The sequence below is a fragment of the Salmo salar genome, chromosome ssa05, assembly GCF_905237065.1.
Source record: "Salmo salar chromosome ssa05, Ssal_v3.1, whole genome shotgun sequence".
Taxonomy (NCBI): domain Eukaryota; kingdom Metazoa; phylum Chordata; class Actinopteri; order Salmoniformes; family Salmonidae; genus Salmo; species Salmo salar.
In genome coordinates this window covers 18,520,686-18,546,254 of record NC_059446.1, presented here as the reverse complement: position 1 = coordinate 18,546,254, position 25,569 = coordinate 18,520,686, and the positions used below count along the sequence as shown (strand labels likewise).

At 45.8% G+C, this 25,569-nt stretch overlaps 3 protein-coding genes across 4 annotated transcripts; 2 read left to right on the top strand and 1 right to left on the bottom strand.

The window, feature by feature from the left end:
- The first annotated feature begins 377 nt into the window (after window positions 1-377).
- Window positions 378-9,026, top strand: zgc:110843 (CDGSH iron-sulfur domain-containing protein). The gene is made up of 3 exons (XM_014198987.2): window positions 378-634; window positions 7,930-8,126; window positions 8,401-9,026. The coding sequence occupies exons 1-3, from the start codon at window positions 541-543 to the stop codon at window positions 8,488-8,490; spliced, it is 381 nt and encodes a 126-aa protein (XP_014054462.1). The 5' UTR covers window positions 378-540; the 3' UTR covers window positions 8,491-9,026.
- Window positions 9,027-9,518: 492 nt separating this feature from the next.
- Window positions 9,519-12,620, top strand: LOC106604414 (CXXC-type zinc finger protein 5). Its single transcript, XM_014199011.2, has 3 exons — window positions 9,519-10,062; window positions 10,804-11,736; window positions 12,107-12,620. Exons 2-3 carry the CDS (start codon window positions 10,936-10,938, stop codon window positions 12,149-12,151), a joined length of 846 nt encoding a protein of 281 aa, XP_014054486.1. The 5' UTR covers window positions 9,519-10,062; window positions 10,804-10,935; the 3' UTR covers window positions 12,152-12,620.
- Window positions 12,621-14,928: 2,308 nt separating this feature from the next.
- On the bottom strand, window positions 14,929-24,693 carry LOC106604401 (SH2 domain-containing protein 4A). 2 transcript variants are annotated; one of them, XR_006769835.1, is made up of 6 exons: window positions 24,580-24,693; window positions 19,313-19,723; window positions 17,004-17,239; window positions 16,434-16,659; window positions 15,248-16,189; window positions 14,929-15,154 (listed from the first exon to the last, which is right to left on the bottom strand). XR_006769835.1 is itself a non-coding variant. In XM_014198986.2 (5 exons), exons 2-5 carry the CDS (start codon window positions 19,491-19,493, stop codon window positions 16,038-16,040), a joined length of 795 nt encoding a protein of 264 aa, XP_014054461.1. In that variant the 5' UTR covers window positions 19,494-19,723; window positions 24,580-24,693; the 3' UTR covers window positions 14,929-16,037. The 2 variants fall into 2 exon arrangements, 1 of the variants encoding a protein (XP_014054461.1); XM_014198986.2 differs by having other exon boundaries at window positions 14,929-16,189.
- Window positions 24,694-25,569: the final 876 nt, after the last annotated feature.

Here is a 25,569-nt window from a genome sequence, read left to right as displayed (position 1 = left end):
TAATTGTTAGGCTCCAGTCACAAACGCTGGTAAACACTAAAATATATTTAGTAAATAAAAACAATCACAAAAGTAGGCCTTTACTAATGCTGCATTAGGGGACCGATATATATAGCGCGAGCAACAACCAAAAATTCTGCATACAGATATATTTGACAAACAATTTTGGATTCAATTACATATCTCTTATGCACGGGAATACTGTCGAACAGATTTCCAAAATTAAAATCACATGTAGCTTATTTGCTCGTGTTTAACCGTTTTTTGTGTCCAACAATGAACATTATTAAATATGTTTATTTGCTCAGAAAAGTTGAGGCCAAAATACATGGGCCGCGGGCGGTCAGTAGGCGAACCCTGACCTACAGTTTGCTTGTAACCATTTTGATAATGGGATTGATTGGCCGGTCCTATTGGTCATCACACCAATGACGTCGTTCAGTCTGGGCTGGTACAGTCGGTCAGAAAGGACAGGGTTCAGATTTATTCTTATTGACCTTGGTGCGCAAGACCCAAACATAACACCGACCTACCGACAGGATGGCAACCCAAGGTTTACCGTTACCTCCAATTCCATCGTTGCCAATGTCAACCCCAGTAGTAATCGACAGTCATGGATTCCAGATATCTAAAGGTAAAGCAATTGCTTTTATAGTTCTCTAAGTCAACGGCTGCCTAAGTGAACTTTATGAATACACCCTGTGAATAGTCTGTCTATTAATAATGAACAGTTGATCTACTCAAAACACTCGCCATATTTAGGCACAGCTCCAGTCCCTGTAAGCACAAGTTATGTAGCCTAAATATAAGGACATTTACCTTGTTTGAACTACAATCATTAGCCCACTGCACCCAATGATACTTGAAAGCAACCATTTGAGAGAAGCCACAGTGAAGGACAGTGGACATTTACCAATCAATGTAACCAGGTTAGGACAACCTTACCACCAGTCGGCCCAGTGCACCTCGCTAGTCTGTGTCAGGTGGTTTGTGTTTGGCCATTACTTCGGCAGCTAAGCCGCTGTAGCTTGTACTCAACAGTTCTTGCTCTCCAAATCCTTGACAAACTCGATTGTTTTCATAGGCCTACTTATGTAAATAAATGTGTCTCTATGCTATCTGCCATTTTGTTGACCATAGCACAGTTGTCGATTCCAACCAGTAAATCGCCTTTCTCTGTTTACGTGCGTGCGCAGAGCTCCAGAACGCATGTTGGCCCAGCAGTGCCGCGATATCAGATTTCATAGCGGGTTATGTGGGGCTAAGGGCCAGGCAATGAATTGGGGCAGTTGTGGCAGTCGGTCGTGCTAGAGAAGTATTGTTACGTTTAAAACCAATGTCTAAGATGTCCATTCTAATCGCCATGACAATGTAGACCTACCATAGTAGGCTAATCTTTTCACATCTTAAAATAAGAAGAGGCGTTTAGTCTAGCCACATTAATTGTGTTGTAATACACTAATAGCCTACGTGCGCATATATTCATGGATTAAAAACAGCACAGAGAATAGGCCTTTTACCGCGGACCTGTCCTATAGGTCTAGTATGCTTCCATAATAGCGTTTCAAAAAACGGAACTTGAGTAATAGTGTTGTTTATAGACCTTTATTACAAGGTTAAAGAGGAAAACCTGGTCTTCTGTAAGGTGAAAATCCTTTCTGCATACTTTAAAACTTTAATTAAACGCAGTCTCAAATAGCTGCCTGTCCCTTTTAATAGCCGGGCAAGGCAACACATTCATTTCTGCAAACAGTGGCGCAAATGCACACATTGATTTCAGCAAATAAACACGTTTCAAATAAATGTGGGGTCTAAATAAATTATTTACGAGGTTATAATGAATTACCATGAATTGTTTAAGAGGTTTAATGTTTGAATTGTTACATTAAATAATTGTTAAAAAAATTATGGCAATCATCCGTTTTTATCGCCAGTAAGGCCTGTAAGGAACTGCTAGGCATTGGCTGCTAACCAAGGGACTAGGGTTCCTGTCTAGAAGCACGGTTTCCACTGCTCGATTTTTTGATCCCCATCACTCACAGCATAAGATATAAACATTTTACACTGAACAAAAATATAAACGGAAGATGTAAAGTGTTCTTCTGAAATAAAAATCCCCCCAAAATGTCATATGCACAAAAAGCTTATTTCTCTCAAATGTTGTGCTCAAATGTGTTTACATCCCTGTTAGTGAGAATTTTCCCTTTGCCAAGATAATCCATCCCCCTGTCAGGTGTGGCATATTAAGAAGCTGATTAAACAGCATGATCATTACACAGGTGCACCTTGTGCAGGGACAATTAAAGGCCACTCTAAAATGTGGATACAACACAATGGCACAGATGTCTCAAGTTTTAAGGGAGCGTGCAATTGGCATGCTGACTGCAGGAATGTCCACCAGAGCTGTTGCCAGAGAATTTAATGTTAATTTCTCTACCATAACCCGCCTCCAACGTTATTTTAGAGAATTTGCCAGTACATCCAACAGGGCTCACAACTACAGACCACGTGTATGGCGTCGTGTGGGTAAGCGGTTTGCTGATGTCAACGTTGTGAACAGAGTGGCCCAAAATGGTGGTGGGTTTATGGTATGGGCAGGCATAAGCTACGGACAACAAATACAATGGCATTTTATTTACAGCAATTTGAATGCACAGAGATACCCAGACGAGATCCTGAGGCCCATTGTTGTGCCCCTCATCTGCCATGTTGGCCCACCTCATGTTTCAGCATGATAATTACCTTGAAAACAACAGGCGAAAATCTTCGACACAGTCTAAAGTTCTTATTTTACCTCAGTGCTGGTAACAGCTGAGAACTGCTAGCTAACACGCAGGCACAAAAACAGTCAACAACTTTGGGAGTACAGACCCCCAGAAATTGACTGACCGCCCTCTAGTGGCGAAAGTCAGAACTGACGAAAACGCACAGTCAAAGAGGAGAATAATTATTCTGTCAGTTACCACGTTTCCATCAACAGTTTTTATGAGTAAAGCCATACCATATTAAAAAAATGACCGCTCTGATGGAAACAGGAAATTTTGGTACAATTATGTAAATGCCGACAGATCATTTGTTCATTCGACATGGTGGGTTCTATTTGTGTCTTTAAAATGAATTATGCAAGCAATGATGATGGAAACACCTTTATATCGAAGTAAACTTGAAGTTAGGCGATGACATGGTGTGTGGTCCTCCCACTACGACTCGGGAAACCATGCAGTTTAAATTACACTCCAGATGAAATAAGTTATGATGAACTTCACAGGGTGGTGAAAGTGCATGGTATGAGCTTGATGATGCTCCTTTCCAATACATTTCCAGGGTCTTATTCTGGTGACATCATGATCAATGCTTGACTGCCGTTTTGACAAATAAAAACATTCTCACTCTTATCTATAATCTCATCATGTAGTCTAGACTACTTGCACTGTATCTGCAAGCTGTTGGCTAGAGTGCATGTGCCATGACCAGAGTAGGGACATTTGCTATTTAACGCTATCCATAGAGTTGAAAATGCGATGGATACATTAGATTTTTATTCAGTACATGAAAACTTAATAGAACCTTTCTCTAATAAGTGCCTGTTGTGTTCAGTAATTTCAGCAAATAAAAGCCTGGGCTATTAATTGAAGTTTCACAGTAAATATGCATTTTCTGACTTTTGGTCTGTACATTGTAAAACATTTCCTGTAAAATGTACAGTAATTTACTGGCAGCAATTGTCCAGTACAGCTACTGTAATCCATTTCACACTAGTACATTTTTTGGTACCAACATTTTTACTGTAATCTAATTTACAAGTAAAAGGTTTCTTTAACCGTTACTGAAAATGTTGTAGTTAATAATGTTCACGGTAACTTGATGCCAGAGCAATGAAACACTGTAAAAGTTCATTTTAAACTGCAAGGAAATGTTATATATATCTTTTTTAATTACAAGGGATTATAGCAAGCAGGTTGGCTGTAGGTATTTGCATATAACAGCATATTCATGAAAACTAGGTGTTTTACATCACTTGCACTTCTAGAGGCCTAACCAAAGGCTTCCAAACTGGCTATGATTACGGGGCAACACAGATCAAATGGACATGGGTAAATATTAAAACATTAAAAGGTTAAAGACATGACACCACTCTGATTTGATCCCTATATACATTTAATTGTTAGGGAACTACTACCACATATCACTTAAATTGGTACAGCACTCTCACTAATGGGTGCAATAAATATAGCCACTTAAGGCACTTAAGGCACACATTAATATATATATATATATATATATATATATAATATGTACAAATTAGTGGACTCGGCTATTTCAGCCACACCCATTGCTGACAGGTGTATAAAATCGAGCACACAGCCATGCAATCTCCATAGACAAACATTGGCAGTAGAATGGCCTTACGGAAGAGCTCAGTGACTTTCAATGTGGCACCATCACAGGATGCCACCTTTCCAAAAAGTCAGTTCATCAAATTTCTGCCCTGCTAGAGCTGCCCCGGTGAACTGTAAGTGCTGTTATTATGAAGTGGAAACATCTAGGAGCAACAACGGCTCAGCTGCGAAGTGGTAGGCTATACAAGCTCACAGAACGGGACTGCCGAGTACTGAAGTGCGTAGTCTTTCCTTGGTTACAACACTCAATACCGAGTTCCAAACTGCCTCTGGAAGTAACGTCAACACAATAATTGTTTGTCAGGAGCTTCAAGAAATGGGTTTCCATGGCCGAGCAGCCACACACAAACCTAAGTTCACCATGCGCAATGCCAAGCGTCGGCTGGAGTGGTGTTAAGCTCGCCGCCTGGACCAGTGGAAACGCGTTCTCTGGAGTGATGAATTACACTTTCCCATCTGGCAGTCCGACGGACTAATCCGTGTTTGGCAGGTGCCAGGAGAACACTACCTGCCTGAATGCATAGTGCTAAATATAACATTCTGTGGGAATAACGGTCTGAGGCTGTTTTTCATCGTTCGGGCTAAGCCCCTTAGTTCCAGTGAAGGGAAATCTTAACGCTACAGCATACAATGACATTCTAGATGATTCTGTGCTTCCAACTTTGTGGCAACAGTTTGGGGAAGGCCCTTTCCCATTTCAGCATGACAATGCCACCGTGCACAAAGCGAGGTCCATACATAAATGGTTTATTGAGATCGGTGTGGAAGAACTTGACTGGCCTGCACAGAGCCCTGACCTCAACCCTGACCTCACCTTTGGGATGAATGGGAACACTGACTATGAGCCAGGCCTAATCGCCCCAACATCAGTGCCTGACCTCACTAAAGCTCTTGTGTCAGAATGGAAGAAAATTAAATGGCTATCCAGACTATATGCATTGCCCCCCCCCCCCCTTCTTTGCTGCTGCTACTCTCTGTTATTATCTACGCATAGTCACTTTATTAACTCTACCTACATGTACATATTACCTCAATTACCTCGACACCAGTGCCCCCACACATTGACTCTGTACCGGTACCCCCTGTATATAGCCCCGCTATTATTATTTACTGCTGCTCTTTAATTATTTGTTATACTTATCTCTTACTTTTTTGGGGGTGTTTTCTTAAAACGGCATTGTTGGTTAAGGGCTTGTAAGTAAGCATTTCACTGTAAGGTCTACACCTGTTGTATTCGGCACATGTGACAAATATGATTTGATTTGATTTGAAATCCCCGCAGCAATGTTCCAACATCTAATAGAAAGCCTTCCCAGAAGAGTGGAGGCTGTTATAGCAGCAAAGTGGGGACCAACTCCATATTAATGTCCATGATTTTGGAATGAGATGTTCGACGAGCAGGTGTCGCCATACAATACCCGTAAAAAGTTTGGACACACCTACTCATTCAAGGATTTTAATTTTTTTACTATTTTCTACATTGTAGAATAATAGTGAAGACATCAAAACTATGAAATAACACATATGCACACCAAAGAACTTGAAACTCTCGACCTGCTCCACTTTAGTCCCGTCAATGTTAATGGTGGCCTGTTCGGCCCTCCTTTTCCTATAGTTTACGATCAGCTCCTTTGTCTTGCTCACATTGAGAGAGAGGTTGTTGTCCTGGCACCACACTGCCAGGTTTCTGACCTCCTCCCTATAGGCTGTCTCATCGTGGTCGGTGATCAGGCCGACCACCGTTGTCGTCAGCAAACTTAATGATGGTGTTGGAGTCATGCTTGGCCACACAGTCGTGGGTGAACAGGGAGTACAGGATGGGACTAAGCACGCACCCCTGAAGGGCCGCAGTGTTGAGGATCAGTGTGGCAAATGTGTTGCTGCCTACCCTTACCACCTGGGGGGCGGCCCGTCAGGAAGTCCAGGATTCAGTTTCAGTGGGAGGTGTTTAGTCCCAGGGTCCTTAGCTTAGTGATGAACTTTGTGGGGAATATGGTTTTGAACGCTGAACTGTAGTCAATGAACAGCATTCTCACATAGGTGTTCCTTTTGTCCAGGTTGGAAAGGGCAGTAGGGAGTGCAATAGAGATTGCATCATCTGTGGATCTGTTGGGGCGGTATGCGATTTGGAGTGGATCTAGGGTTTCTGGCATGATGGTGTTGATGTGAGCCATGACCAGCCTTTCAAAGCACTTCATGGCTACCGATGTGAGTGCTACGGGGCGGTAATCATTTACCGCCCCGTAGCGGTAATCACCTTCGCCATCTTGGGTACAGGGACTATGGTGGTCTGTTTGAAACATGTAGGTATTACAGACTCGGACAGGGAGAGGTTGAAAATGTCAGTGAAGACACTTGCCAGTTGGTCCGTGCATGCTTTGAGTACACGTCCTGGTAATCCATCTGACCCCGCGGCTCTTGCTCACATCGGCTACGGAGGGCGTGATCACACAGTCGTCCGGAACAGCTGGTGCTCTCATGCATGCTTCAGTGTTTCTTGCCTCAAAGCGAGCATAAAAGGCATTTCGCTTGTCTGGTTGGCTCGCGTCACTGGGCAGCTCGCGGCTGGTTTTCCCTTTGTAGTCCATAATAGTTTCCAATCCCTGCCACGTCCGACGAGCATCAGAGCCAGTGTTGTATGATTCAATCTAGTCCTGTATTGATGTTTTGCCTGTTTGATGGTTCGTCTGAGTGCATAGCGGGATTTCTTATAAGCTTCCAGATTAGTGTCCCACTCCTTGAAAGCGGAAGCTCTAGCCATTAGCTCGGTGCGGATGCCTCCTGTAATCCATGGCTTCTTGTTGGGAAATGTACGTACAGTTACTGTGGGGACGACATCGTTGATGCACTTATTGATGAAGCCGGTGATTGAGGTGGTATACTCCTCAATGCCATTGGATGAATCCCGGAACATATTCCAGTCTGTGCTAGCAAAACAGTCCTGTAGCGTAGCATCCGCATCATCTGACCACTTCTGTATTGAGCGAGTCACTGGTACTTCCTGCTTTCGTTTTTGCTTGTAAGCAGGAATCAGGAGGATAGAATTATGGTCAGATTTGCTAAATGGCCATTATGTTACTGTAGATTTTTAGAACAAGGTTTGTAGAATTCCTAAAATACAGTATATTACTGTACTATGTGGGGGTACTGCAGTCTCACTCACAGGTGCAACAAATATAGGCTCTTACAAGGCATGCCTTAAAATACGTTTCAGAGCCAGAGACTCTTTCCCCGCCCACAAACATTTTCCCACAATGCACCATAATTAATACTGTAAAACACATTTATGGTATTTCACTGTGCATTCTACTGTGTGTTACTGTTGAAATTACAGAAAGGTCTTACAGTGTGCTGTAAAACAATATGTGGTATTTTACTGTGCATTCTATGGTAAACTACTACATTCTGTTAAACAGTTTCATACTGTTGATTAATACAGTAAATTACTGATAAAATTACAAAAACTGCTAACAGTATACATGTGCATTCTTTCTGTTTATGTATGCCTGTATGTGTTCTTGAATTTCAGACCAGCTGACTGTCCTAGTGCCAGTGGCTGTGGCGGCTACTCTAGGTGGCTTCCTGGTGAGCCGGTACTTCACTGGGCGTAAGAAAAGCCAGGTCAACACCTGTGTGTGTAAGGACAGTGCCAAGGTGGTGCACAGCTTCGACATAGAAGACATTGGCAGCAAGGCCGTCTACTGCCGCTGCTGGAGGTCCAAGAAGGTGGGCACTTCTTCCTTTATTTGCCTTGAGACTTGGCTGTAGACTCCTATGGTCCCTGGTGCCATAGTTGGATGCCATAGCAGTCTATAGTCATGTCTCAGGGCAAATGATTCACTATCATGATCAACTATAATTTGCTACTTTGGCCGTTTTGCGATGTGTAGTTTGTTATGGGATTTTTAAGGAGATGGCAGGTGAGATTATACCTTATGTTATTTACTTCTTTGTGTAAATTTCCCCTTTGGGTATCGAAGTTTTTTCAATTTCCCCACAGTTCCCCTACTGTGATGGTTCCCATACCAAGCACAACGAGATCACTGGGGACAACGTGGGTCCCCTCATCATCAAGAAGAAAGATGCTTAGCCAACCTCCCTTTCCCCTTCTCGCCCCTCCTATCAAATCATCATTCAACACCATTCAGTCACATGCCACATACACCAGAGTCAAACCATCACTTGCCATATCCATCCAGAGGTCGTACAGATGAGCTGAATCATGGCAGGGTCCAACCACGTAGAGCAGCACTCCTGCTCAGACCGCCTTCATACAACCCACAGTCAAAACCCCAAAGGAATGTTACATGATATGATTTGTGGCTTAGAAGCTCGTGTAATTAATGTTATTGAGCCATTGGTCTTTATGGTCTTAACTACGAGATGAATAATACATGACTGAGAGTGGGGAAGGTGCTAGCCTTTATTTCTACATTCTCTGACACAAGAGGGCACTTTCATTTCCCCTCTAAGACTATTGTCTATTCCCGTGTTCAAAGTACAACCTTAAGGAATATATATTGTTAATGTCCAAAAGAGATGCATGTTCTAGTGAATATGACTGACTTGATGGTGATGTATTTTGACCCGTATATTGTGAATAAAAGTTTTCTTAAAGTGGTCAGACTTGTGTGTCTACTGTCATTCATTTCCTGAGACGTATAAGACCGACATGATGTGGTGCTGATTTTATGTCTCACTGCAAAGCCGTTTATGTGCGCCAATGTATGCCATTTTACCCACCGACACAAGGCAATATTTTCTCTAGCCGCTGGGAGCTGCTCTCGCTCAACTAGCAGGCGTGAGGATTACGATTTGGCAGCCCCCTCTCTATATTACTGCTGCCTAGGCTGGCGGCCACACACACACACTCAGCCTCACACCACAGCTGGCTGTGTGCCAAACATGCAGGACTCTCGACAAGAGGTGGAGTGGACTACCCTGTTTAGTACCCTGAGAAGTACGAGGTTGAGGTTGAGGCTGATGCAGTGCACCTCTAAACGGGGCACAACACCCTCGCCCTTCTCTCTTGATGGCACATCCACTGTTCCAGTCTGGCTTCGACCAGCATCACATGACATGGGAAGGAACACACACATACAATAACTCACATGTCAGTCTGATGAATCTCATTCATGCCAGAAAGTGATTCCTTTAACAGTCTCAAAAAGCATTTTCCAATCATTTGTTTTATTTCCAAGATAATTACCCCTGTATTTCAAGACTTTGGCTTTGTCACCTGTCTTTTTGTATGGTTTTGTAAAATGTTGTGTGGCACAGAAATGAAATGAGCACAGGTATATGCTATTGTGGTCAAGGGGTCATTTTTCTGCAGTCTCATGACCATGACTCCAGTTCGCTTTTTGTGTGACGCCCCCCAAATCTATGAAGTGTGTTTGCATGTTCCACTCTGTGAGTGGCGGGGACGAGGAGGTGGGAATGCGAGACTGGAAAGGCGAAGGACCTGTGCAGCTACCGAATTGGACAAATGGTTTACGGCTTCGTTTTCTTGTGTGATCACTGCAGATAAATCTTGGATATGTCTAATAGTTAACAATATCTTATTTTTTTCCCCATCTCCCTTTATTTATTCCAATATTCGTGGAAGACACCACGGACAAACCACTGGACACTGGGGCTCCGGTCAGCTCGCATTGCATTGGTAGGTGCACGTATTACGAAAGTATGTGTTAATGTAATATGAATAATATATTGAAGAGAGAGTTATGACCTATTCATACCTTTACAGTACTATCAATTACATCACTCGAACACCCACGTTATCGTTTATTGATGAAATATAGCTTATTTTATGTATCTATTGCGATCGTTTCGTGCGCGCGCGTTCCCTGCACTGTCACAGAGTCTAGACAAAAGGTAGTTTCGAACTCGATGGCATTCAGAGGTAGATATTGTATATTCTCGAGCCTGGCTCACATCACAACTACAGTAGTCAAATCGAAATGCGCGCTCCAAATTTGACTGGCGCATATGCGCAATAGGCTATTTGTTTGTGGTATTCCATTATTGCATAGATTTGTCCACCTTGGAACTCAGGTGCAACCACACGCAGTCTATCTTAACTTAAATGTAGAAAGCGTCACGTTATTCAAAATATTTCGTTTCTTAGTCTCAGATGTAGCCTATATTTTGGACACATTTTACATGCTCACTCAAACATTAAATAGGCTATTATTCCCTTAATTACACTTAGGCCTGTGTCTTACAATGTCATTATTGTCTCCTTCACTAAAAATAAAACCAACCATCAACCAATGCCTCTCTAATAACATCTACTTATTTTCTCCCCCTCTCCGCTTCCTTTGTCTCTTTTTCCCTGTCTCCCTCCATATCTCCTTCCCCCTCTTCTCTCTCCTCCATCTTCCTCTGTTCATCTCCACAGGGTATAAAGGTGGCAGAGAGGATCATGGGAATATAACAGCTGTCAGAGAGTTGGGATTGGCTAACTGACAGCTGGACTGCTGTCACCGCTCTAACCTTGGCATTGCCCTGCCATCTCCCACCCCCACCCAGTATGTCAGATACCCTGGACATGTCTGGCCCTTCCTCTCCAGAGCAGCAGAGAGCCAATAGGATCCTCAGTGAGCCTCTAAGACGAAGCCTGAAGCGCTCTCATCCCTGCTCCTTCTCTGAGTATCTCAACAACACTAACAGACTATCCCACCGCCATAGCTCCAGTAGTATGGGTGTCAGGGGCCTCCTCCATCCCACTGCAGCCCAGCACAGACCAACCCAGCCCAGGCAGACCAAGCCTCGCCGGGCCCACTCCTCCAACATAGACCTCTGGGACTCCCCCAGTGGTCTTCACCTGGCACATGCTGCAGAGCTGCTGATGAGGGCTGGGGCCTTGACACTGACTCCCACACCCAGGGACCAGGGCCCTCCAGGCGGGCTGGGGGCCGGGGAAGCTGGGGTGGAAGGGGAGGAGATGGAGGGTGGGTCCGGGGCTGAAGGGGACAGCACGGGTTGTGTGACAGACTTCCTCCCACTGCTTGGCTGCTCCTGGTTCCCCTTGAACCCAGGCCTGTTTGCTCTGATGGCAGGGGGAGGGGGGTTCCTGACTAGTGGTGGAGGGTCAATGGGGATAGCTGGCATTGGGGAGGGTGTGGAGGTGTTGCGAGGCGAGAGCTCGTCCCCTGGCGGCGGGGGGGGAGCTGGGAGAAGGAAGAGGAAGCGATGCGGGGAGTGTGTGCCGTGTCGACGTACAGGGAACTGTGAAGAGTGCAGCGCCTGCCGCAACCGCAAGACTGGACACCAGATCTGCAAGTACAGGAAGTGTGAGCAGCTGAAGAAGAAGGCAGCCACCGGGTTCGAGGTGAGAGGAAGTGGATAAATACACACTATTATTTAGAATGGGCATTAATAGGGCAGTCTGACTTTATCTGAGGTCTGACAACTGCTCTCCAAAAAATATATACCTCTGTAATACCGCTGTAGTTGTATTACACCATATATACAAAAGTATGTGGACACCCCTTCAATTTATTGGATTGGGCCATTTCAGCCACACCTGTTGCTGACAGGTGTGATTTTGAAGTGAGATGTTCGACGAGCAGGTGTCCACATACTTTTGGTCATGTAGTGTATGTTAATGTGTTACTTTCTGGCGGAGTAGTAGTCTTTATGCATGTGTTTGTGTTTTAAGTGGACCACAGCTTTCTGACCCCTTTCATCTCCTTTCATAGAAGATGGTGTTTCCATCAGGAGCAGCATTTCCATGGCTACAATAGGATTCCGTCTATTTGGAATGTGATCATGAACATTGGCACTCTGGACCTACAAAGAAAGTCAATTCAGCTGTTCTTGTTAGATTGGCTTGGAGAGTACAGAACCTTCGACAATCAGAAGTATGAAGATGAAAACCCAATGAAGAAAAGATAAGTCATACCAATGGATTTAGATATTGTTGAGCAAACATGAAGCACAGAGTATTGTATATGAATAGAAAATGTTATTCCTTTTTATATTCCATTTTTGGAACATTCTGTCATCGAAGCTTCTGACCTGGACGTTTCCGTATAAGCCAAACCAAGAAGGACAGACTGGTCATAATATGATGTTTATGTTTGTTTTTCTATTCATGTCATAGTTAATAAAATAATGACTAGTAGATGTACTTAGGTCATGATTAGTGTCCAGTTCTTACATCTCTACGGTCTGCCTTCTGAATAAAGACAAGGAAACTGCCTGTCTACAGTATGTGTGTGTTGGGGTGAGTATGTATTTCAAGAGTGTCTCTTTGTGTATTTCAGGGGCTGACTGATCCCTCTCTATTTCCTGTGAGGCTTGTGTGTGTGTGTGTGTGTGTGTGTGTGTGTGTGTGTGTGTGTGTGTGTGTGTGTGTGTGTGTGTGTGTGTGTGTGTGTGTGTGTGTGTGTGTGTGTGTGTGTGTGTGTGTGTGTGTGTGTGTGTGTGTCTTGGGGGGAGGCATGCATGATGGCCTTATCACTACCTTCCAGACACACACACACACACACATATATGACCAAAAAAGTACACATACCAAACACATGCACACATGACTCACCACACACTCAACACATTCACACACACGCTCTCTCTCTCTCATTCCCGTTCACACACACGCTCTCTCTCTCTCATTCCCGTTCACACACTGATTCAATTCCAATTTCATTCACAAGCATGTAGTATGCAGACGCACACTCATTCTCACACACACAATAAAGGCCTCAATAACATGGTAAAAGCACAGAGAGTCCAGCTCACACAGACCGGGGGGGTGGAGGTTGCCGCGACGATGGCTGATAAGATAGGACCTTAATCTTCCACAGTTCGCTCCGGGGGATGGTGGACAGCGTAACCATGGAAATGGAAAGGCGAGATGTCACGCTATAATTGGGCCATGGTTGCACTTCCTGTGTGCCTTCAGTCAGGGGATCACAGAGAACCAGTGTGTGTGTGTGTCCTACAGAAGTCCTGCCAACTCAGGGTAAAAAGCAGACAGGCACGCTGTTACAGTTTTCCGCTGAATAAGAAACATGTCCTATCGTGCATTTCTTTCTCTCGCGGACAAAGGATTTTATATTCCTGAATCTCCAGATTCCCCTTGTGCCTTTCCAGTAATTTGGAGATTAATCCCCCTTCCCCCGGAAATCTGTGTCACCCGCTGGCCGCGAGGTCTGGAGCCTCACCAAACGCCTGCAGAGTCTGGCTCTGCTGCCCTGCAAGATGGCAGGAGGGAGAGGGAGAGGGAGAGAGAGAGAGGAGAGGGGGAGGGGAGAAAGGAGATGGAGAGACAGCAGGAGATGAAGATAGTAGGGGAAGAGGGAAGAGGCAGAGACAAAAAGAGAAAGGGAAGGGGTCGGACAGATACCTAGAGAGATGGAGAGGTAGCGATATAGAGGGAGGAGAGGGATAAAGATGGATGCGTTGTCGAGAATACAGACTGACCCTGAGTCTGTCCTCTCAAAGCACAGTTGGACCTAGCTATGTTAGCCGCTGCAGCCAGCTGCTGCATGGCTCAGTAACGCTACACTGGTTGGATCATACTACAGCAGCTCTAGCAGGGCATCTTAGAAGAAGAGGTCAACGTTCCTGAATCCTAAAGACACACTTTCATCTCTCCTGGTGGGACATGAGACAGGCTTTTTTGAGTTGGCAGAGATAGAGTTATGCTGAGTGTGCATATAGCCACCCTGACATTCATCTACCATGTGTGTGTGTGTGTGTGTGTGTGTGTGTGTGTGTGTGTGTGTGCGTGTGTGCGTGTGTGTGTGTGTGTGTCTGATCTTAGCGCCTGTTTCTGTCGCCTTCCAGCCGCCACTCGCTAATCAAGTTACCACTAGCCCCTTTTGATCCTTTGTTAACCAGCTGCTGGGAACTCCACTAGTGAACCAGAGCATGGAGTTCCATGTAAACAACAACCACTGGAGAGCACAGCATGCTACACTACTGCAGCCCTCCTCTCACTGTTTTATTAAGGAGCTTCAGAAAAATGACTGTAACCCATCTTGGATTATTCTAGTTTTGAATTAATTCCACCTACACGTGTGACCTGTGTGTGTGTGTGAGTGTGTGTGTGTGTGTGTGTGTGTGTGTGTGTGTGTGTGTGTGTGTGTGTGTGTGTGTGTGTGTGTGTGTGTGTGTGTGTGTGTGTGTGTGTGTGTGTGTGTGTGTGTGTGTGTGTGTGAAATCTAGATGTAATCCTACCCCAGAGTAGGGTGAGTGGTAGGTCTGGTTGTCCTCGACCTCTGGTCACCATGGATACCACTCACTACAAATGATACAACAGAGGACTCCCTTTCTCTCTCTCTCTCTCTCTCTCTCTCTCTCTTTCTTAATTCTCTCCCTCTCTCTCTCTCTCTTTCTTAATTATCTCCCTCTCTCTCTCTCTTTCTAAATTCTCTTTCTCTCTTTCTAAATTCTCCCTCTCTCTCTCTCTCTTTCTTAATTCTCTCTCTTTCTTACTTCTCTCCCTCTCTCTCTCTCTCTTTTTAAATTCTCTCTCTCTCTCTCTTGCCTAAGCACACCCACACCCACACACATGCACATTTCTTCAGCATTTTTATTTAGCTGAATTAGAGATCAACAGGTCAAAGAAATATATGTTTCACACACAAAATATAAATAGTCTCCTCAAACAAATGTAGTTACAGTGCAGATATACAAAACAGGATATGACTAGAAAGCCTACGAGGTTAGACTGTTAGATAATGAACACAATTAATAAAGCAAAAGATCAGGTAACTAAAAACATGACAGGATGGTTTGACCTATAGCCCAGACATACCAGGATGGTTTGACCTATAGCCCAAACATACCAGGATGGTTTGACCTATAGCCCAGACATACCAGGATGGTTTGACCTATAGCCCAGACATACCAGGATGGTTTGACCTATAGCCCAAACATACCAGGATGGTTTGACCTATAGCCCAAACATACCAGGATGGTTTGACCTATGGCCCAAACATACCAGGATGGTTTGACCTATAGCCCAAACATAACATGATGGTTTGACCTATGGCCCAAACATACCAGGATGGTTTGACCTATAGCCCAGACATACCAGGATGGTTTGACCTATAGCCCAAACATACCAGGATGGTTTGACCTATGGCCCAAACATACCAGGATGGTTTGACCTATAGCCCAGACATACCAGGATGGTTTGACCTATAGCCCAAACATACCAGGATGGTTTGACCTATGGCCCAAACATAGGAGAGACAGCAAAATTAAAATAAATGATGCATAATTCATGATTAGAAATGTAAAGCAAAATCTTTTCCTCCACCCCATTTACAAATCAGATACAAACTTCCATGTAACTATGTAGAAATAGCTCTTGTATTAACCATGTCCAAACCTCTTGTGTATTTAAGTTCAAGGAGAGGTGGAACTGTATAACTACCACACAGTCTCCACAAACCTTCAAAGAGGGGGGCACTTCACCAGAGTACCAGTGTCAAGCATTCCTCCCTCTCAGCTGTGCATGTCCACCTTTAACTCGGCTAGGCTTGTAGCTCCTATTTCTCTGTACCGTTCCTCAGGTGAGTGTCTGTCCGTAGGTCACTTTTACCTGGTATTCAAATGAGCTCTTCAGGTGGGCAGTACCTCTTCTGTGTGATTGGTTGAGCGTGGGTGACCCTGGTGTTACCTCAGAGAGGACCTGGGCACCAGCTGCAGGTGTGAAGGTTTGGTGGGCACAGGGGGCTTGGCAATGGGAGAGGATGTGGCAAACGTTCTCCTGAGCTGGGCCACCCGACCACCAAACGCTGGGCTCTCCTCCTCATGACTGACCACCACTAGAGAGATAGAGAGGGAAAGGATTGTAGAAATATCTGTTAAGTCAAGGAACTTGTATCGAGTGTAGAGTAGACATGTCATTCCAGAGAAACATGCGCGTGTACGTATGCACACACAAAAACACACTCTCTGCATAGTCGGAACTAGAAGCACAAGCATTTTGCTACACTCGCATTAACATCTGCTAACCATGTGTATGTGACCAATACATTTTGATTTGATTTGATTCTCTTTCTCTCTCACCTCCTCTGCCGTGTGGGCGGGCCTTCTCTGTGACTGACAGCTGGGGTTGGAGAGACAGGCTGATGTTGCTGTGGTGGGTTCTGTAGCAGAGGCCCCAGTCCTTTAGGTCGTCTGTGCTGTTGCCTGACTCATTGTCGCTGCTGTCCTCCCCGGGGTCCTTTGGGTCGTCCTCAGCACTGACTGAGTCCTGGTCCTCCTCAGAGTCCTTAGAGCCGTCTGAGTCAACCTGGAAGTAGAAGAAGACTGTTGAGCTACATCCTGTATGGTAGAAATGACATCTTTCTCTCCCTCTTGCCCTCTCTTTATGTGCCTCATAAGCATACACATCACACACATCACACACACACACACACACACACACACACACACACACACACACACACACACACACACACACACACACACACACACACATCACACATACATCACACACACACACACACACACACACACACACACACACACACACACACACACACACACACACACACACACACACACACACACACACACATACACACACATACATCACACACACACACACACACACACTTGGAAACAAACCCTTACGCTGAGTTGCATCAGTGTGGCTGATTGTGAGCTGGTTTGGTGGTTCTCTCTGTCTGTCAGTAGAGACACAGTATGGAGATCAACCACTAGGGTGTTCATTTCTGTGCTCTGTAGTCTGGTGTTGGTATGAAGGGTCTGGAGGAGTTTGGAGGATCTAAATTCATCCACCTCTCCGATCACGCTCACACTCACATCCCCATCACGACCCAACAGCCAGCGCACGCTCTTACTGTGACCTGAGGAGACAAAGAAACACATAGAATATCACACTGTGTAACTAGCACAGATAATACAACAGCAGCTAACTATTCAAACCTATCCCCATCGTCAGACTTCATTGGTGGAGTTTGGTTGTAGTACTCCGTTATAGCCCAGCAGATGGTGCTGTTGTCTTATCAGTGAACAAACACATTACTGAGGTCTGCTCTGCAGTAGCCTAGCTTGATCTATTGTCCAGTCTATTGGCTCTGCACAAACACTGCCTTACTGACACACTAGTCTATGGTCTTCACCTTACAGTAATCACTTAGATCTGACCACAGATCTGTGTTAATTAGCTGGCTAACAATTGGTGGGATAAACCTCTAATCTCTAGTCACAGCCAGGTCACCATTACAGTAATATGAACACGATACACATGAATAGGCTGCTAGCCTAAATGTAAAAAAAGAACCCATTTCAATTCATTCATTTTAATTCAGATAAGTGAAGATAAGCCTACGTAATATAGAGCAAAATGGCAACAAAAGGTGAGGAAATGGTCTTGCAGCAAATCATACTGGAAATATGTTAATCATTTTGTAAGTGTACAAGATGGGCCACAGGCTGTGTGTGTGTGTGTGTGTGTGTGTGTGTGTGTGTGTGTGTGTGTGTGTGTGTGTGTGTGTGTGTGTGTGTGTGTGTGTGTGTGTGTGTGTGTGTGTGTGTGTGTGTGTGTGTGTGACATTTAAGAGTTGTACTGTGTTGTCTACATACTATCTTATGTAAGGAGAGTCTTTCTGGGCCATGGGGCTGAGAGAGGAGAATAAAGGGCCTGTGAGAGGAATGATGAAGTGTAGTGTTTGTTGCTCAACACAGCAGTTTTACAGCTCATTTTGACACCCGGTGTTAAGAGATGAGAGATGACCTGGCCTATCCTACCGCTACTAAGGTGAATCACACACACACTCACCCAGGTGATACATAGAGCACAGATTGGAAAGACAAAGGGGTAACGTGATATTCGGGGTTCAAAGCAACGAGCCACACCAAACACAGGGCTTACTCAATTCTATTCACTGCTATTCAATCTGCCGGGCAAGCAGGCAGGCAGGAATGTGGAATGAATCAATCGCTGCAGCTGTGTTTCTGACGATAGAGCTCTGATATGAGGGCTGGCTTGTACAATATACTGGAGGGGATAGGTCTCATTCTATATCCTATCCGATAGAGTGGGGGAGAGGGAGAGGATGCTGGGTATTTCATATATACACACTGTTCTATTAGAACCAATGGAAAGGATAGGTCACATTCTATATCCCATCAGATAGAGAAATGGACAGGGAAAGAGAGGGATAGAATGGGTAAAAGAGAGAGATAGAGAGAGAAGGGAATAGAATGGGAAAGAGAGAGACGTGGGTTCATGAGAGTGGTGGAACTTGGAATGAGCTGAAGGCCTCTTTCTGTAGAGTGTGGTTTCAGGGTTGTTTTCCCAGAATAGTGGGGTGGGTGCTCAAGCATGCTGAATTACTCAGTGCCTCTCTCTCTCTCTCTCTCTCTCTCTCTCTCTCTCTCTGCCACTTTCTCTTCTTCTTCTCACTCTCTTTTCCCCTCATTCCTCCTCTCTCTCTCCCTCCCTGCATCCCTACCTCCTGCCTCCACATCTCTCTCATGTCTCCATCTTTAATCCCCCCCTCCTGTTCCCTCTCTCTCTTTCTTTCTATATTTTAAGGGTTTTCCTCTCTCCCTGGCCAATACTGTATGCCCTGTGGTGTGTTGAATCTGTGGACAGAACATTCTGTGCAGGCAGAGAGAGGATAGGAGGCAGAAGAGGGTACAGGTGGGTGTGACCGCCCAGGGAAAGGGAAACATAAATTATGAAATATACACTCTCATTTCTCATATGCAGTTACTATGACGCCAGGGTCATGTTCTGAGGTATACTCCAGTGTACTGTACGTGGTCTGGATTTATTCTGCATTCTGTGCTCATTATTAAGGGCCGGTGTGTGTGTGTGTGTGTGTGTGTGTGTGTGTGTGTGTGTGTGTGTGTGTGTGTGTGTGTGTGTGTGTGTGTGTGTGTGTGTGTGTGTGTGTGTGTGTGTGCTGCACCTTTTTTAGACCTGTGTTGTTCCCTGGTTCTCCTCTCTCTCTCGTCCTTCTCCTCCCTCTCTATCCAGCGTCTGACCTGCTCCTCTCTCATCTTCAGGAACAAGATTCTCCTCTGGTCTTCACTCAGGGCCTCCAAAACCTCTGGGTCCACCCACATCTCCTGTAGGATCTGAGCCAGCATACTGTCTGATCCAAGATGAACTCCCTTTCTCTGGTGCTGCTGGGACTGTCTAAAGTGCTGGTGCTGGCCTGGTTCAACAGAGGGCTTTAAATCCCAACGTCTGGTGGATCTGGTACAGTCTCAATTCCAAAAGGCTGAAGAGTTCTCTTTTAACTTCTTAGACGTTCCCTCCGTTATGTTATATGACTTCTGCTGGGAGGGTGGATGGTCAATGATTCCTTGCTGGTATTCTAGAGCAGGAGAGAGCATATATATGTGATTAAAGCCTTTCTCCTCAGCCTTTCCCTCTTTGGCTGTCCACCAACACAATTGTAGGTGTGTGTGTGTGTGTCTGGTTCTGTGTGTGAGTAAATGTGTGTCCACTCCCTCTACTACCCCCCACACAGAGAGCTGCCCTACTACTTTCAAACATTCAAAGGTAAACAGAGACCTGAGACCAACCCAGCTGGGTGGTAGAACGATTTTTTATGTAAACAGAGAGAGAATGGCAGAGAGAGACACACGCAGAACCTTAGCTTTATTTCCATTTTGGGATTTAGAGAGAGGAGGGAGAAAACGAGGGAAAGCTTGCACTGTTTATCATTTTTTAGAGATAGGGGAAGAGAAACAGTGTCTCGTCCTGACCAGTAAAAGGGGTTATTTGTTATTGTAGTTTGGTCAGGGCGTGGCAGGGGGTGTTTGTTTTGTGTGTTTCGAGGTTTTTGATTTATGTTCTATATTTTCTATTTCTATGTTTATTCTAGTTTTCTATTTCTATGTTGTGTTTTTTCAATGACCTCCAATTAGAGGCAGCTGGTTGTCGTTGAATCTAATTGGAGGCCATATTTAAGTGTGTTTGTTTTTCACTTGTGTTTGTGGGTGGTTGTTTCCGGTATAGTCTGTGCACCTTACTGGACTGTTTTCGTCATTTGTTTTGCTTAAGTGTTTTTTCTTTAATAAAATAAAGAAGATGATCAATATACCCGCTGCATTTTGGTCCACTCCTTACGACGCCCGTGACAGAACCACCCACCAAAGAAGGACCAAGCAGCGGAGGAAGGAGCAGAAGGAGAGCTACTTGGAGTCATGGACATGGGAGGAGATCCTCGATGGAAAGGGACCCTGGAGCCAGGCTGGGGAGTACCGGCGACCGAAGGAGGAGCTGGAGGAAGCAAAGGCAGAATGACGGCGGTATGAGGCATTATATCCTCCATTTCAGGAGGTGAGGAGGCAGCCCCCCAAAAAATTTTTTGGGGGGGCACACGGGGAGTTGGGGTAAGTCAGGCAATAGACCTGAGCCAACTCCTCGTGCTTATTATGGGGAGCGTTTGGTGTGGAAAGCACCGTGCTATGCGGAAGTGCGCACGGTCTCGCCCACCCGCACTCACAGTCCGGTGTGGTTGATACCAGCCCCCCGCAAGTGCCGTGCTAGAGTGGGCATCCAGCCAGGAAGGAGTATGCCTGCTCAGCATATCTGGCCACCAGTGCGTCTCCTAGGCCCAGGATACCCTGTGCCTGCTCTACGCACGGCAGCCATCATTCCTCAGCACAGCCCAGTTCGCCCTGTGCCAGCACTCCGCCCGTGCAGGGCTACAGTGACAACTCAGCCAGGAAGGGTTGTGCAGGCTGTGTGCTCCAGACCTCCAGTGCGTCTTCAAGACCCAGTGTATCCTGTTCCTGCTCCTCGCACTAGCCCTGTGGTGCGTGTTACTGTTCTGGCACCTCCAAAGCCAGCCCCACGCATCAGGCCTCTAGTGCACCTGCCCAGTCCAGTACATCCTGTTCCTGCTCCTCGCACTAGCCCTGAGGTGCGTGTCATTAGTCTGGTGCCCCCAAAGCCAGCCCCACGCATCAGGTCTCTAGTGCGCCTGCCCAGTCCAGTACGTTCTGTTCCTGCTCCTCGCACTAGCCCTGAGGTGCGTGTCAATAGTCTGGCGCCTCCAAAGCCAGCCCCACGCATCAGGCCTTCAGTGCGCAGTCTCAGTCCGGAGCCTGCAGAGACGGCCTACAGTCCGGAGCCTGCAGAGACGGCCTACAGTCCGGATCCTGCAGAGACGGCCCACAGTCCGGAGCCTGCAGAGACGGCCCACAGTCCGGAGCCTGCAGAGACGGCCCACAGTCCGGAGCCTGCAGAGACGGCCCACAGTCCGGAGCCTGCAGAGACGGCCCACAGTCCGGAGCCTGCAGAGACGCACCTCAGCCCAGAGCCTTCAGCAGTGGTCTACAGCCCTGAGCCTTCAGCGGGGGTGGGCAGGTTAGAATGGGGACTAAGGCCGGAGCCAGAGCCACCTCCGTAGTTGGAGGATTGGGGGGGGTGTAGCACGGGAGCCATCGTTGACGCTGGCCACCCTCCCTTCCCTCCCTTTAAGTTTAGGGTTAATTTTTGTGGGTGTTTTTGTTTTGAGGTGCATTCGGGGTCTGCACCTTTGGGGGGGGGGGGTGTACTGTCACGTCCTGACCAGTAAAAGGGGTTATTTGTTATTGTAGTTTGGTCAGGGCGTGGCAGGTTGTCGTTGGTTGTCGTTGTCTCTAATTGGAGGCCATATTTAAGTGTGTTTGTTTTTCACTTGTGTTTGTGGGTGGTTGTTTCCGGTATAGTCTGTGCACCTTACTGGACTGTTTTCGTCATTTGTTTTGTTTAAGTGTTCTTCTCTTTAATAAAGTAAAAAAGATGATCAATATACCCGCTGCATTTTGGTCCACTCCTTACGACGCCCGTGACAAACAGAGATAAACACAGAAACAGAGAGAGAAAAGGGGTGGAAGAGACTGCAACGAGGATAGCTATCTCTCATGACCAAAACAGAAGAGACACGGAGATAACCAGCTATCTCTCATGACCAAAACAGAAGAGACAGGGAGATAACCAGCTATCATCTCATGACTAAAACAGAAGAGACAAAGAGATAACCAAAACTATGTTACCCCCCTCGTAAGGCTCATGGTCACCCTACTTACGCTCAGATAAACACGCATACTGTTTTTAGAACATTATCAGCAGGTGAATGAGATAATAATCAATAGTTCTCCTCTTATATAACAACACAGAGGGCCATACCACCAACACCACCAACAACCACATAATTGTACAGTCACAGGACATCAATGGAGAGAAAACAGTTACAACAACACTTTCTATCAGCAAATATATGGAATAACCCTACTATTTTCAACAGGTAAAGCACTGCAGGAATCGAACTCTGGTACAGACACAGCTATTCTAACATCATTATAACAACATTATAACAACATTGATACACAACATAAAGACATGCACCAGTGTAACTAGAGACTAACAGGAACAGATGCTTGTAACACAGTGGCCACGGCAGTAAGACACACAGACACACAAAGCAGGCAGTCTTGAATCTATGCCAGCATGTAAATACATTTAGGATTTACCATAGTCACTGTTCACATAGAAAGAAAGAACAGGGGCAAAAAAGACAGAATAGAGAGAGAAAGAGGATGTGTGTCGCATACTAAGGGAGACGTTTAAAAAGTGTTTAGTGGAGTTTTCAAACAGAGCCTGTTTTACTGAAACTGACAGAGAGGGGTGGTGAGAGTCGGATGAACTCAGACAAGAACAAGAAAATAAGAGAGAAACAAAAGCGAGAGAATGGTGAGGAAAAGCAAGTAGAGTGGAGAAACCCCTGAGAACCCCCTGAGAACCCCCTGAGAACCCCCTGAGAACCCCCTGAGAAAACCCTGAGAAACCCCTGAGAAAACCCTGAGAAACCCCTGAGAAAAGTCTGAGAACCCCCTGAGAAACCCCTGAGAACCCCCTGAGAACCCCCTGAGAAAACCCTGAGAAACCCCTGAGAAAAGTCTGAGAACCCCCTGAGAAACCCCTGAGAACCCCCTGAGAACCCCCTGAGAACCTCCTGAGAAAACCCTGAGAAACCCCTGAGAAAACCCTGAGAAACCCCTGAGAAAAGTCTGAGAACCCCCTGAGAAACCCCTGAGAACCCCCTGAGAACCCCCTGAGAAAACCCTGAGAAACCCCTGAGAAAAGTCTGAGAACCCCTGAGAAACCCCTGAGAACCCCCTGAGAACCCCCTGAGAAAACCCTGAGAAACCCCTGAGAAAAGTCTGAGAACCCCCTGAGAAACCCCTGAGAACCCCCTGAGAACCCCCTGAGAACCCCTGAGAAAACCCTGAGAAACCCCTGAGAAAAGTCTGAGAACCCCCTGAGAACCCCCTGAGAACCCCCTGAGAACCCCCTGAGAAAACCCTGAGAAACCCCTGAGAAAACCCTGAGAAACCCCTGAGAAAAGTCTGAGAACCCCTGAGAAACCCCTGAGAACCCCCTGAGAACCCCCTGAGAAAACCCTGAGAAACCCCTGAGAAAACCCTGAGAAACCCCTGAGAAAACCCTGAGAAACCCCTAAGAAAAGTCTGAGAACCCCCTGAGAAACCCCTGAGAACCCCCTGAGAACCCCCTGAGAAAACCCTGAGAAACCCCTGAGAAAAGTCTGAGAACCCCCTGAGAAACCCCTGAGAACCCCCTGAGAACCCCCTGAGAAAACCCTGAGAAACCCCTGAGAAAAGTCTGAGAACCCCCTGAGAAACCCCTGAGAACCCCCTGAGAACCCCCTGAGAACCCCCTGAGAAAACCCTGAGAAACCCCTGAGAAAAGTCTGAGAACCCCCTGAGAACCCCCTGAGAACCCCCTGAGAAACCCCTGAGAAACCCCTGAGAAACCCCTGAGAAACCCCTGAGAAAACCCTGAGAAACCCCTGAGAAAACCCTGAGAAACCCCTGAGAAAAGTCTGAGAACCCCCTGAGAAACCCCTGAGGAACCCCCTGAGAACCCCCTGAGAAAACCCTGAGAAACCCCTGAGAAAAGTCTGAGAACCCCTGAGAAACCCCTGAGAACGCCCTGAGAACCCCCTGAGAAAACCCTGAGAAACCCCTGAGAAAAGTCTGAGAACCCCCTGAGAAACCCCTGAGAACCCCCTGAGAACCCCCTGAGAACCCCCTGAGAAAACCCTGAGAAACCCCTGAGAAAAGTCTGAGAACCCCCTGAGAACCCCCTGAGAACCCCCTGAGAAACCCCTGAGAAACCCCTGAGAAACCCCTGAGAAACCCAGTATACTTTACTTACTGTGACTGCTCAGCCTGTAGCATTTGCGACCTCGGTCCGTGTGTGTTACACTGTGACTGACTGTATCTGGGTGACGTGTGTGTGTGTCTGAGTCTGTATGAGACCGGTAGAGTAGTCTGTACAGCTTTTATACTGGATATGAGTGGGCTGCAGTGACATCATAAAATTCCCTCTCTCTCTCTCTCTCTCTCTCTCTCTCTCTCTCCCTCTCTCTCTCTCTCTCTCTTTCTCTCCCTCCCTCTCTCCCTCTCTCTCCCTCTCTCTCTCTCTCATTCTCTCTTGCGCTCTCTCCCTCTCTCTCTCTCTCTTTCTCTTAATTTCAATTCAATTTCAATTCAATTTAAGGGGCTTTATTGGCATGGGAAACATATGTTTACATTGCCAAAGCAAGGGAAATATATAATAAACAAAAGTGAAATAAACAATACAAAATTAACAGTAAACATTACACTCACAAAAGTTCCAAAAGAATTAAGACATTTGAAATGTCATATTATGTCTATATATGTCTCTCTCTCTCTCTCTCTCTCTCTCTCTCTCTCTCTCTCTCTCGCCCTCTTTCTCTCCTCCCTCTTTGAGGTGGAAATAACAGGAACTCTTACAGGCAGGAAGAAGTATAATAACTTACTGTTAACAGGTCATTAATAAACATGATCACATAAGTAGTCATCGTCAGGTGGCTGAGCCCAGCCATGACTGATAAGTATCTGGTAATGAAAGCCTTTGTGTTGTGATGTTTGGTTCCTGGTGCCGCCTCATGGCTTAAAGTCAATACACTGTTAAAGCAAAACATGAACACAGTCAGAACATTTACAGTATACAACAATAACGATGTGCTGTAAATGTATGTTAGTTTGGGGTATTTAGAGCATGTCAATAAATGTTGGGTGTGAGTCTTGATGAATAGAAGCAGGAAAAGGAAACAGAAAATATTTAGCTGTTTGGAGGAATTTCAGTCACTTACAGTACATTTACATTGTAGCCCATAGC